Genomic DNA, 14,894 nt, shown 5'->3' with positions numbered 1-14,894 from the left:
ATCAGCCCCTTTAGAACACCTACTGCGTTCACTCACCCTTTGGAGAGGGTGCAGCTCTTGTTGTTGAGATCTTTATTTTAAATATACTCTGAAAGTAAATAAATAAATAAAAGTATCTCCAGGCATCGGTATTAGGTTGTGAAGGAGACCCACACAATGCATGGGAGGCTAGAAAGGAGCCAGTAAATTCTAAGGATGTAGAACAGGAGAGGGGATTAAGCCTGGTGATTAAATTAGGCGATGCATGAATACATTCCAATGCACAACATCACTCAAACACTGGACAAAACATATGGCAACAATGGAAAGTGCTGCCCATGAGGTCACCTTTAATATGATTAGCCATGGACGCCTGAAAGGAGATCTCCCAAGTACTGGCGTACTAACCCTCCTTTGTGCAGGGTGCAGAAGCACCTCTGAAAGCCTTTGAGGCTCTGTTATCCTCACACAAATGGCTGCTGTGTGTTAAGGGATGTGCCCAAGTCCATTGAAAGCAGGAAAGACAAGAAAAAAATAGCCTTGAGGCCCGGTGAGCACACTGAGAGTGGCTTTTGTTCCCACTTGAAGGGCACTGGTGGGAGCCATCCCCAGGGTGTCTTGCCTGACAGCTGGGTCACCTCAGGGGCTCTCCTGTTCTGCTTGGACTTTTCAACTCTGCTGGCCTGCATTCACCAGCACGGTTTGCCTTTTTGAAGGGGGAGAAAGCGCCTCATCCATCACTTTCGCGAAGGCAGTTAATTCACTTCTTTACAACTGGAAAGGCTTTTGCTGTAAGCAGGAGGGAGTGCAGGAAGAGTAATGAAATCCAAAAGGGAGCCAAATGATGCTTTCCTCTGCTAGACGCCAGCACTGGCAGTGCTTGCTGCTGGCATGGCCCGTGGTGGATGAAAGGAGACTCTTGTGGTATGCCATTAGCTATTTCCAAGGCCTCAGTTCATGTTTACCACAGCCACTGTGTTACTTCACTTGGTATTTTTTTCCAGTCCTGTTGATTGCACTGCAGAACTGACCAACCTCATTTGGAAGCCTTAATCACAGAAAGCAGAAACAAATTGCTTTTCAAAAGGACTATTTTTTTTTATTCTTGCCTAAACCAAACCTCATGCTGCTTTCCATAAACCCAACCTGAGGATGAAATCACCACTTATAGCTGAAAAGCAAAGGTCCCTGCTAGGCTTTGCTTACTCTGCTTATCGCCCAGTTGTGCCACCTGCCCCCAGCATGGCAGTGACGCCACTATCACCAGCCGTGGGAGCACCGAGCCATGCTGCCTGGACTGCACTAGAGGGCATCTTGTTTCCCAGCACTTCTCTGTACCTCACAACACTGCAGCCACGTAAAGTAAAACCGTGTTACAACAGCGGCCAGCAGGTTATCTTGTCAACTGTAACGAGAAGAAGCACTCAACGACATTAAAGATAATCTTGTGTGGGTGACTTTGCATGACTACCTTGCTGTAATCAGGCTAGCTCTTCAGGCTGCTGAACTCTACCCCAGAGGACCTTGGCACACTTGGCCAAGCTCCTCCCAAGGTTTCTGCAGGTCTTTAGTACTTCAGATTGGCAGTGACCAATAAGGGACATTTGAGGGACAGGCTCAATGGCAAACTTCGTCCACACACTTTGTATCTGCATGGCTGGGTGGGTGAAAGTCACAGAGACAATTCCCAGAGGAACTGGCTCTGGCTACATAGGTCCCAGTAGCTACAAAGGCTCAGTAGCAACACAACAACAAGCATGGCACAGGATTGCTACTGGCTGGCATCCTGCTATTGCCAGGAAATGGAAAGGTTCATTTCCTAAAGCCCCTTCCAGCTTTACATTTCCAGGATGCCATAACTGCCAGCAGCTCAAACCTTGACAGAGCACACCCCAAGCACTGCACTGTCACAGGTGACATTTAGCAAGCTGTGAAATGCCTACCCTCTCATACCAAAGAATCACCTTAGACCCTTCTAATAGATCTCACAGACTCTCAACTGGATCTGCCAAGACAGAAGACCAAGCCAGTTTCTAACAAGACAAGGTAGACTGGGCAGCTGCACACTAGTTCTAAAAGAAGGAGGGTAGGATTTTTTTTTTTTTTAATTTTAGACAAACAAACAAAAAACAACCTTCCCCAAACATAACTCTCTCAAAATGAAAATCAGTGAGGGTTAGGAGAAATGCCTGTGGTGGCACCCATTTCCTGGCTGTTCAAGCTCTTTTCAGCAAGTCTTCCTCCTTTGAATTGTACCTTGTACCCATCGCTATGCTAGCATTGTTACAAAGGCTATTTATAGCAAAACTACTGATCCTCAGTGCTGAGTCTGAAGTAAGCTACAGCAAGAGTAAGGATGAACCAGGCCTGGCAGTGTACCAAGTGAAAGCTGTACAAGAAACCCATCAGTCCAAAAAGTCAGTTGTAGAAGCTGTCTGCCTTTCAACAGTTTTCCTGAAACGGTGAAGCCCAGATGATGTTACTTTGCCTAACTGCTTATGGGTTAGGACAAGTCCTCTCTTTCCTGCAAAGCTCAGCTGCTGACACTAGCTTTGAACTCAAAAGAAAGAATGTCATTAAGCTCACCCTGAGGAATAGCTGTTTCTCCCTACAAGATGGGCACACAGGGGCAGGTTTAACACACCTTTATCTGCTGGATATCCTCATCCCAACAAGCATATTGTTGGTCCTGGCATGTAGAGACCAACTGGCTTCTGCTCTGGGCCTGACCATGGTATCCATTTAGATATCATAGTTCTACCTGACCTCTCTCTGTATTCATTGTCTGCTGTAGACTTTCTTAAAACTCCTGGGACACTGAGCAATAGCATTCCTTCAGCATGGAGAACCTCGAAGGGTTTAATACTGCTTTGCACTGTGTAAGAAAAGACACACTTGTCTGCTATCTCAGCTGACTGCAACAGCACCATATTCATGGTCTTTAAACTGATTCCAAGGAACTGTACAAATGCTTGAGAATTTGAAGAGATGACCACACTGCAAAAGGATCTCAAGCTTGGTCCCCTGTGTAAAGGCTATTTGACAGCAGCATTCCTTGGCACCATGTTATGGATCCACCAAATACACCAACCTCTTACTCCTACCTAAACAGGAGAAATTAGTAACTTCCCAGCTCCTTTAAATACCTGTATGTTGCTCACTGGTTTATTTAAAAAACCACCAAAAACTAAAGAGCAAGGCAATGTGAGCACAGTATTAAAGACTATCAACCATCACTCTCAGTAATGTTTGAAAATAATAAAAAACAGAAAGCTGAAGTGAAAATTCAAAACCTCAAAGTAATTTCCACCATACATACATGAGAAGGGAAAAGTTTATACATGATGCAACAGAAAAAATGACTCACTTTCTGAAATGCCAAAGCCTGTTTTAGTTCATTCTGTCTTCTATACCTGCTAAACACATCACTGACAGGGCAATCATTTAATAAATTTCTTTTTTTTTTTTAATCCCATTTTAGCTTTTTAAGCATTTTATTTCCTACTGTTGAGGGTCAGATTCTACGCTTACATGCTAATCAGAAGTAAAGGGCTAGCTGGACCAATGGGGTTTCTTCTCAGAAAAACAAGGAGAGTCTTGAGATTAAAACAGAGACCTTGAAATTGAGGTGAAACTGAAGCCTTAAAGTTATTAACTGCTGTTGATTCATGGGACTGAGAATTTCTCAGTCAGAGGTTCTGATCTCAGCATTGGCATTAGACACCAACAAGCTACAGCTCTGCAGTCCCTCAAGGTCAGCCTGATGAGAGCGATCGAACCCATGAGGTGGCCAGTTTCCTTCAATTGTTGAGGAAGGCACAAATTAAATTTTGTTGTATTCAGGATAGACTGCTTTTTTGAAAAACCAAACAACAGTGACTGCTTGGTTAGTCTGTGTTTCTGTGACAGAAACAAGTTTTTCAAGGCCAGTTAAAGAAATTATCCACAAACCCCCTTCACAGTGATTCTGCATGGCTGGTTTCTTCCAGGTATCTGAAGTCTCTCAAACCACTCTAGTCCAACAAGCTCTTGAGACTACGTTCTCACTGCCTCTTTGCTTAGTTTTCAAGTGACCATCAATTTAATGATAGCCCACCACAGATGGGTAACGGACTGTAGCCAGCTTGGTTGGTAACTAGTATAAATGCAATCTGCTACCAGCCTAGATCCAAATAGGAGAATGCATTTCCTTCAGAGGACAAAGTTGAATAGTCAGGTTTTAAGGTGTTAACAATGCAACAACTTGAGAATATGTATTTCTGGGAGAGATGAGTATTTGTGCCTTAAGATGGAAGCAGGAAGCAAGAGGGAATGACAGTGTTTCGCACCAGTGAACACAGTGCTGCACAAAGGAGCATATGCACGGAGAACGTCCTTCCCAAATCTCAGGTATGAACAAATCTTAGAAACAAGTGCAATGTGGACCAACAACCTTATCTAATATGTCATGCTTCATGCTCCCACTTTACGCAATTACATATTCAAGGGAAACCTGCAGTCTGAATATGCTCATATGCTTGAACAACTTCCTTATTACCATATGAAGACAGAGAGAAGGGCAAGATAAATTATCTAGACTACCGAAGACAGATTCAAAGCTTGCAAAACAAAACCAAGAAGGTGCTCAACAAAATGTACTGCCAATGTATCACTGCAAACTTTAGCAGGGCATCTAATTTCAGTAGACATGGGCTTGGACTTGGAATGTTTAAAGATAAGCCCAAAAGCGGACTTCAGGAGGTGCTGGATTCCTCAGATGAGGCAAGATCAGCTTCATCCTCAGCTCAGCTAGATGGAATCTTGGCTAAGACTCTTGTATCCTCATTTCAGAGGAAAGGAAACCACAGGTGCTTTCTGAGCTTCTTTGTCCTTCACCATCCATATGCTATGGATGAGAAAAGATAAAACATTCTAGGACTCAGAAGGAGCGATCATGCCCAGAGACACCTGATAAAATGAGTTGTGGCCATGGTAGGCAAGAATTTTTTCCCCTCTCACTTTGGAACTGAAATGAGAAATCACAAAACTGCAATGTCTGAATCTTTCATCTCCTTCCAAATGTTGTCTTTTGTCATTATACAATTAGCCTTTTTTCCATTTAATATCAGGTGAAACAGAACTGGCTCTGACAAAGAACTGCTACAACTTCACCTATGGCAGACTGATCACATTTGAAGTCACATCACTCAACACCCAGTGACTCCATCTAACGAAAATGATGGATTAGCCATGCAGTCAGCTATAATTAATACCTGAAAAAAACCTCTTGTCAAGTCTCTGCTCAAATACGTGATAAACGGAATCTGAAACAAGAGACTTTCTGATGACGTCTGTTCATTGCTGGGGAAGAAAAACACCATCAGCTGTAGGGCAAGACTCTCAGAGCAAGGACTACTGCCTCAGCAGAAAATGTAAAATAAGAATTTCCTCCCAGTGGTCACCCCCCATGTACCTCTACACAAATGCATGTTTTCCTGGGTTTTATCTGTATTGCTGTCAGAGACACTGAAGAACCAGTTTGTTTCTGCTTCATTGAGAACCAGTTTTTCCATCCTGAATATCTCTCAATGTAGCCAGCAGAAGCCACTACTCTTTCTACAACCCCAAAAATACCAGTCTGCAGCTTGCTCAGCTGGATCAAGCACTGAATTCTCTGTTTGCCTTAGCTATCAGCTTCACGTTTGAGACACATTCTATCACTAAGCCACCACCCGCCACAGATGCCCTCCCTTTCCCTTACAGATGCTATTTGTATGAGGTCCCTATGAGCCAGTGATCTCAGGCTGCCTATCACACTAGCACAGGCAAGACCTAGTACAAAAAAACAAGAGGTGTCTACTTCATGTGTGAATGTGGAGTACCTGTAAACACCTTCAACTCTACTTGCAGGTCAGCGTGCGATGGCTGCCAACTCACCCCCTTCTACAACGGCTGATCATCAAGTGGATTCAATTAATAGAAAAAGCTAAGCAATTCATAATGTATGATGAAGTACTGCCCACTACAACTTTGTCCTGTGCAAACAAGAGAGACTTCCATGGGACAGCAGCACACTGGCTTGGTCCTGGCACATGGAGGCAAAAGCCTGAGAACTGAAAGGACTGGGGAGAGAGACCACTCATGAAATACACTGATAGCTTCTGCATTGCAGAGAGGTGCTGGCCACAGTTCAGCCCTTTGTGCTGATGTGGCTTGCTTCTCTGCTTTGCACCATGAGAGAGAACTGGGATAAAAAACCTCTGATCTTAACTGGGCCAGCAATAAATGGTAGAAACAAAAAAGCACCAGTTCCTATTCAACAACTGTCAGTAATAAATGTGAGGAAGAGAATGGTCATCATTGACCTAAGGCATTGGATTTGCCCTGGCAATAAGAAAAAGGCTGTGCTGCCAGCTCTGCCACCAACTCACCATGTAAGCTCAGGCAACTTCTTCACCTCTTCTTGCCATTCCCATTGCCTGGAAAGATGAAGCCATTCTTCCCTCTGATACTTGCTCTGAGGCTGGCAGACAAAAGAAGCTGTTGCTGTGTCAAACAGCAACTCAAAATTAAAGCATAAGACCCCTTTTCTTTTGAGAAGTTTCTAAGCTTGCAAATTGGTGGTAGATTTAATAAAACTCAAGGGTTAAGCTGTATTTGTTTAGAAGGAAAATGCTCATGCATCACCATAAAACATGAATATCTGAGCTGGTGGCTGGAATACTTACCCTGGGAAGAATAAAGTCATAACCCACTCTTGCACTACTCATGGTAAATTAATGCCAGAGCACCACTGTGTGGGGAGCTCCTTCTCAGCCGTGCTTGCCCAGACATCTGGCTGTGGTGGCTCCCAGCACAACACTCTACAGCAGAGCCCTGTGCTCCAGCATCTGACTCCCCCCTCCTGTTGGAGCCAGCTCGACCACTTCACCACCTGCCCCTGCTGGGACACATCTGCTCAGCTGTAAAAGAACCATGGGGGAACAGTGGGACATGTGTGAGGACATCAATCCTACTCACACCTCTGGGAGGACTTCATTAAAATCCCAGGGCAAACGGTTAGATTCTTTACACTCAAAATCCTAATTTAATCAAAATATTTTAAAAGCTACTGGCAATATAAACATCTCCATGCAAGCACGCAGATGCTCAGCCAACACAGATCCCCACTATAACATGACCCCACAATACCTCCTTCCTGCGTGCAACCTTGGTGTGTGCAAACTGCTTGACCTGAGCCATTACCTGTTCCTGACGACAATGATGACATTTCATATTTGCCCTGCAAAGTACGTGTTCTCCTGTGGTACTGTAGGAAAGACATTTTGAAAAACCATTCTTAGTTTGCTAACGCACCTTTGCAGATGCATTTCAATTACTCCTGCAGGAAAGGGTGGTATCCCCCAGCAGAAAGCTGCAGCCTTAGATGCTCATTTTGACATATTAACTGGGGCTACACAAAAAGACAAAATCCCCAAAGGAAATTAACCTCTAAGTACATCCAACATCCCCCCAGCTGCCTTATGTATTACACAGTATAAACAACTGTCCATAATGATCATATAGCACCTGCTGTCCCCATTCTGGGTATCAGTGATGTCTCTTTAACCAGACATCAAAGAGAAGGAGCAGACAATGGCGGAATTGTGATAGGAAGTGAATAGTGAATGCTCCTTGTCAGTCTGCATTTCCATTTAGCTTGCAGTACCATAGTACAGCTGACCCTGTGTCTGCTGTCACGTTCATGTACTGCTGCTGTAACGACTTCTTAAGGGAGGTATCATGGAGTTTGCAGGATTTCATAAAAGGATCTGTTGGATTTTCTTTTGGGCCAAAGCAAATGGCAAAGCAGGTACACAACTCAACCTACCCTGAAAATTAATCTCAGAACCAAATCCGAGATTAATTTGGTACCAATGTGACATTCTGGGTGATGAGCACCAGGACTTTCTCTTTGAGACTGGCCAAAAACTCAACAAAGCAACACTCCCCAAAGAGATGCAGCCAGAGTCAGGGGCTGGAGCAAAGCCATTTACTCCTCCCCAGAAAGGTGCATGAAAGAGAGTGTGCAGGGGCAGCACGTACAACAGCCATGGCTAGACAACCCAGGCATCACACCAGGGAGTACTCAAGACAGGATGGTCTTCCTGTCCCAGCAGCATTTTAAGACATAAATTCAGATCATACTATTAGGGAAAACATAGGTACATTCAGTTAACTGAGGTCTATACCATGTTACAGCCCTTTGCTGTCTTATCGAAACAGTTCTTCCAACTCATAGTGTCTTCCATTCATATACTACCATATTGTATTTTGCACACAGTGACTGCTTAACCAGGGTAAAAATATTTATTATTTTCATGTAGCAAGAAGAAAAGACCTGACTGTTTATTATACAGATATGAGGCAGGAAATACAACAAAACAATTTCCCATAATTATTTCCAGCAGTCATTCATATTGGAAAATTTTAATGGTGATAGTAATTAATCTGTAGCTCGAGACTCCCAATTAAACAGCATTAGCAGGAGCAATTGTCTAAAAATATGTTTCTGCCCTATCCCATTAGCCACAACTACATATGAAATTTCCCATCAGAGTGTCACGTACAATGTTTTTCTTCCTCCTCATTTTACATGTGTGAATGGCTTGAGTCAAATTCTCAAAGCTGTCTTCATCAACTAGGCAGAGTCAGTTCTGAGAGCTTCAAAAACTACACAGAGCTGCTTAATGTACTCAGTATGCCATATACCTGGGTGGTTTTGAGCTGGTATTCTGCACACAACCTAGTGTTGGAGATCTTTGTGCTTGTTTCCCTCTATTTCCTGCAGCAGAAATACTCTAATACTTCAGGAGTCTTAATTAAACAAAGTTTTTCTCAAATATTGCTTATTTCCTCATTCCCAGCAGCCATGGGACAGAACCATAGGTAAGGTCTCCACTATGGTACAGAGCTATAACAATACAATTTTTACTACCTTTACGACCTTATTCAAAACAATTGAGACCCCCAGGGAAAAGCAACCTTTGCTCAGTCAACAAGACTGAGCACAGTACACAGTGACAGTGGCACAACACACATGCTGTGAGCAAGGAGAAGTGAGGCCATTTCATTAGCAATTTAAACCTTAAATTTGTGTAGCTTTCCCATCTTTACCATTTTTATCCATTTTTTTTTTTCTTTTTAACACACACCTGCAAAGCTGAATGTCTGTTGCACAGAAAACAAGGAGAAAAGCTATTCTAGCAAACAGTTCAATGCCATTAACTGGTCTAAGGTAAATGCAGCTTGGGTTGTTCTCACAATGAACTTCGGTCAACGCCAATGTTTTGAGCACCCACGTATAAGTGCACGGGCAAAGGCAGAATCACCGGCACAACAAAAGCCACCCCTCAGCTCACAGACAGTTGTCATAGAGACAGATAAGCATCCTGCGGTATTCCCATCTTAAATATGCACAGAAATCCTTTTTAATCTGCCTCCTTGTAGGCATCTTTCCTTGTGATTCATTTATAAGCTGTTTAGGCCAAACAGAGAACCACTTATTGGCAGGTCTCCTTTAGGCAGGCTAAGAGCTAAGGAGCTTTTCTGCAAACTTGATGGGTTTTGTTAAAAGCAAGTTTCTATCTGATTCTCTCACTAGCATTTCTAAAAGTTGTGGTTTGGGGAAGTAGTCCAGCTTCAAAGTAACCTGGCCAGGGAGAGAAAGGAAAGTTGTGGGTTGTGCTCACTTTGGTTTTCAAACCAGGTCAAATCCCTGCTCCAGTTTATAGTGTGGATGCACTACGAGCTGTGAACGGACAGCATAGGGGTGGCATTTCATGGTCCTGGGCAGGAAGGAAGCGGGGGGAATACAGTACTGTAAATATCTGAACATTTTTTTCTCAAAGTCACAGCAAAGATACCTCTTGCCTTTACATCTAAAGCTGCAGCTCCAAATGAGAAGGAAAAGAAATACATTAATCTCTCCCTGTGTGGACAAAGTTTCATAAGCTCCTTAGCTGCTTAAGGTGCAAAGACTTTAAACCTCTATAAAACTCAGTGCTCAGCTGCCTTTTGGAGCCAGGAAGCTGGCAGGCAGCAGAGGAAACCATATACTAGGGAAACCGTCCCAGAAGAGGCCTATGGGGACAGCAAGATCCCACGGAGTGACATATGTGTGGCTCTGGTTGCAAAGAAGGTCCTCAGACCCAAGATACAGTGCAGTAGGATTCCTCTACAGACCTCTGCAGAGTCATGAAAGGAACTGGAGGGGGGCCTGTGAGGGGAAGAGTGACAGGTTGCCAAGGACCGAACCAAGGCAGGAATTCAAAATTACACAGCCCCCAAAAGACACATATATACTGACATGGAACCCATAAATTTTAAGCTTTCAAGACTGTGTGCTACCTCTGTAATTTGTCTCAAGATCTTCTGTGTGACTCAGATATGTAATTTCCAAGCTATTAAAAAAAAAACCAAACCAAAATCCAAAAAAATATTCTTCATCTGATGAGCTACAGAGATTTCTGCTTCTAAAATTAGTGATAAAAGATTCAAACATGGGCAAGCAGATGCTGCTCTCACACTAGGTCATAAAAAGTCAGCAGCAACATTCAAATAGGAAACATTCCGCTCGCCATGGCCTGGCCAGTCTGACTCTGCTGCATCTTACTGGGGCCATCCTAGGTCAGGTGCAAGGAGTTCCCTGGTCAACCAGTATTTTTGCTATTACAAAGATATGCCCATGAATGGCTTTAGCTGAGAGATATTCTTAGGTTTTGGGAATAAATCCTAAATTATACACATATTGTGGGGGAGATCAGTATCATTCCAAAAAGAAAACTGACGCAGACAGGGAGAGCACCAGCCCAAGGCATCACAACCAGTAGCAAAGAAGGACAAGAGATTCTTCCCCCAATGATTTTCTTAATACCAACAGGAAACACAAAAGCACATCAACCTGAAAAATGGCAGGGTGGATGTAAGAAAAAAAACCCACCCAAAACATCACTCTTCAATCAGGACTGACCCCAAGGTAGAAGATCTCAAACATAATGCAATGTATAGGAAGAGGGCTCATATCCCTTGGAAAAAAACCCCACAGGAGTCATCCATGCCCTGCCACCCCCTCCCTTAAGATGTGGGACGATCATTTCCTTCGTTCACATATTTATTTGGAATCTGATAATTCATTGCCCATAGTTTCCTGCTGGAGTTTGTCTTCCATTGTTCAGGATTTACATTACTCAACAGGAAATCAGTGAGAGGTCCAGTGATTAGAAAGGTGTGTTTCCCATTCAGACCTACCCTTGCTCACTTGCTCAGGGCTGGAAATCAGACCTAGTACACAACTGCATCCATGGGAACTCAGGGAAGTGAGGGAGCAAAGGCAGAGGGACTCATCTCCTATTAAAAGCTACAGATTGCTGTGTCCTGTGTCCAGCCTAGGACACGACTGGACATGTGCAAACACCCACCCCTCACATACTGTTTGTACTTGGGCCTTACAGTAAATGCTTTCTCCATGTGCTGGGGAGGATGTAGTTTATCGAAATACAACTATCAAGGCAATACTTGAAAAGAGTAAGTATGGTGACAGTGTCCCTTGAACTAAAATACTCTTCATTCTCAAAGACCATTACTTTCACTCTGAGACTCAACAGCGGGTGAGATTCTGTGCAACATCAAGTGCCACTTGTGAGATACAACTCAGTTGATCATGTTGGTTATAAACTAAGCTAAGTAGGAATCAGCCCTCTCTGATGCCCTTAGCAGTGGCTTTTAAGCTTGATCTCACAAACGATGCTCCAATATGTTCTCTTTAACAGCTTCTCCGTAACAGCACAAAGCAAAACAAAACACTGCTAATCTTTTATTGGGTATCACCAGAACAGGATGCTTCCCTGGCCAAATCCTCCCACTGAAAATGTCACAGCTGTTTTAAAACATATTTTCCCTGAGGTTAGTTTGATAACAGGTACTCAGCTCAGACACATAGAGTGACTGTGAAGCACTACACTGTAAGTGTGACTTGTGGAATGCAGCTGGTGACCTTTCTGGGCCACGGCTCCCAGGCACTGTGGACTCTAGTTCCAACTCAAACATCTCCAAGGCTTCCCAGTTGGCTCATCAAGTGCAAAGGCATTTTTATGTTTCTTAAGCATTCAGAGTGTGCTTGTGAACAAAAGCCCAGCTTATTAGCCATTGAATGATAACCTCAAAAAGGGAAGCTTCTCTTCCTGAAGAGGTTTAAGAAAACTGCATGACTTCGAAGTGGGAATCTGATTTCCAAAAATTAATTTAATACAACTTTAATAATTATTATTTCCTTTGAGCAAGGAGGGACCCTGAGCAAATGCCTCCAGGCTCGCTTACATGTACCTAACCTGTCTTCCAAGTTCTCCTACAGCAGATGTAGGCAAGATAGCTTCAGACACCACAATACTTATACCTACAGCCATATACCTATAAGCATACACCCATACCAATGCTCATAGAAAGTTTATCCTAAAATACAACCCAATCTCCTCTACTGAAACTCAGGATACAAATGTGTCATCCTGTCCATCATAGACATGGGGGAAAGCACACTGTCTCCTTTCTGCAGCAGCTTCGCCAGACTAAGCCACATGCTATGCTGGGGAAGGTCAGACATTTCTTATGTCTGACTTCAGACACTCCTTGATCTTGTTGTTCTGCAACAATTTTGTTAAAATTAAGAATCTCCTGCAACTAGAGACAACACTACAATACTGAGTAAAATGGAAGGGTTACAACATATCTCTTACATACAATAGTCCAGTTTACATATCTTGGTACACTAGCTTCTTTCTCAGCAATATCCTTATATTGACTCATGCTCATTTTGCAAAATGAAACAATAGTGTTTCCTTACATTAAGAGATTATTTTGTCTCCTGCTCAGGAAGGCCACTGGGTTCTGTAAGTTACTGGAACTTCCTATCCACAAAAACTGTCAGAAGCCACCCCAGGGCAGCAGAACTTCAAATGCAAAAATATTTTTGCTGTGATAGTCTAAAATAACTGGACCTACTTGTAAAATAGAAATGACACATACCACAACTGATACAAGATTATTTAAATCACCCCAGGCACAAAATCTCCTCACTAGCATCTCTTTCTCTGAAACACACCCAGCTCTTGTAAGTATCAGCTTAGATAACATTTAGTGATTTTCCCTGCCCAGAGTACTTCTATGAAAACTGTGGAAAACATGAGGATTGCAAGCACAGAAATAAATGTGGAGGGTGAGCCTTTTACAGTGAAATGTGCACTAAGGATATCTGAACTGCTTGATAATGAATGACACCATCATGATTTGTTTTACTGTATGTTACTTACCCAGTCCAGCAGGGTTTTAGGATTTTGAAAAATGTTGAAAAATTCACCCCTCCTTAGAATTGGAACCTTTTTCTTTTCATCCTGCTTAGTGCTTTTGATACGCAATTTGATGCTGCTCTTAGAAAGACATGGTACACAAACCTGCCTTTCTTTTCCAGTCTTGACTTTCCCCTTGAGGTTCTATTTGATCAGAAAATTCTTAGGGAGTACAAAATGAAATTGTTTCAGTGGAGCAGAAGCCCCTTTCAGGAGCTGGGCTTACCTGGTCTAAGCGCAGAGCACCATCAATGAAGCGCTGTTTGCGGAGGTGCTGGGCAATTCGATGCAGGTTCAGCACAGCTTGCTGGATCTCAGCTATTGAGTGCTGAATGGAGACAGGGGGGAGTTCTTCAGGTGAGAACACCTTCTCAGGGCTTTCAATCATACTCTGTGCATGGTCGTAGCTTAGCTTCATGCAGGAGCAGATGACTGTCCGCCCAAACCATTCATCAACAATCTGCAAAATTGGAAAGTGTAAATTGATGTAAGGACTTATTCTTCCACTGCACAAAATCTTGGGAAGTTGTATAAACACTGGAAGGAATGTCATCAGACCTCACCACTGACTGTGATCTTCAAGTGAGGATCTCATACTGAGACCATCAGGCCTTTTGCCCACATAGAGTCTCTAGTGTCTAGAAACATGTATATGCACAATATATTTTGCATATAGGGAACTGCTTAGATCTCCCTCCTCTACCTGATTTCCCTCTTTAATAGAGCTCAAAGAACTACAGCCCATTATGAGTGAAAATCAATCAGCTGACTCAAAGATTACTAGCTGCAGGAGTGGCAACAGGCAGATGCATATAGAATCATAGAATAGTTAGGGTTGGAAAGGACCTTGAGATCATCTAGTTCCAAACCCCATGTGCAAGAACATGCAAGAACATTGGGCAATGGAGCTGGTGATGGGCCTCGACCCATCTTATGAGGATGGGTCTTATGAGGATGACATGTCTTATGAGGAATGGCTGAGGGAACTGCGATTGTTTAGTCTGGAGAAGAGAGGTTCAAGGGGGACCTTACTGCTCTCTACAACTACCTGAAAGGAAGATGGACAGAGAAGGTGGCTGGTCTCTTTTCTCACGTAACAAATGATAGGAAAAGAGAAAATGGCCTCAAGCTGCACCAGGGGAGGTTTAGATTGGATATTAGGAAAAATTTCTTCACTGAAAGGGTGGTACATCATTGGAACAGGCTGCCCAGGAAAGTGGTGGACTCACCATCCCTGGAAGTGTTCAAAAAACATGTAGATGAGGCCCTCAGTGACATAGTTAGCAGTTGACTTGGCAGTCCTGGGGTAAAGGTTGGACTGGGTGATCTTAAAGGTCTTTTCCAATCTGGCTGATTCTAAGATTCTAAGAAAGACTCTCCTAGCTAAAACACAGCAGATTATATTCCACCTCTTTGATTAAAGTGTGACCAGCAGGGAATGAGGGGCTGGCCTTAAAATACTCTGATTTCAGGAGTATTGCAGGAATCCCAGTGTTTGACTAGAACCTGTGAAAGTGTCTGAGTAGGACTTCGGTGAGTCTGGAGTAGAGATGGCCA

The 14,894-nt window shown here is 43.3% G+C and overlaps 1 protein-coding gene across 2 annotated transcripts in view; it reads right to left on the bottom strand.

The window, feature by feature from the left end:
• Positions 1-14,894, bottom strand: part of DIS3L2 (DIS3 like 3'-5' exoribonuclease 2) — a 208,549-nt gene that overhangs the window by 56,855 nt on the left and 136,800 nt on the right. For both annotated transcript variants that reach the window (XM_080622290.1, XM_080622291.1), the window contains exon 14: positions 13,564-13,797. In XM_080622290.1, the coding sequence (XP_080478416.1) occupies positions 13,564-13,797 (234 nt within the window). The remainder of the gene's footprint in view (positions 1-13,563; positions 13,798-14,894) is intronic.

The sequence above is a fragment of the Psittacula echo genome (genome assembly GCF_963264785.1).
Source record: "Psittacula echo genome assembly, chromosome: 7".
NCBI classification, from domain to species: domain Eukaryota; kingdom Metazoa; phylum Chordata; class Aves; order Psittaciformes; family Psittacidae; genus Psittacula; species Psittacula echo.
Note: the sequence above shows the minus strand (reverse complement) of the source record. Positions and strands in the feature narration are given on the sequence as shown.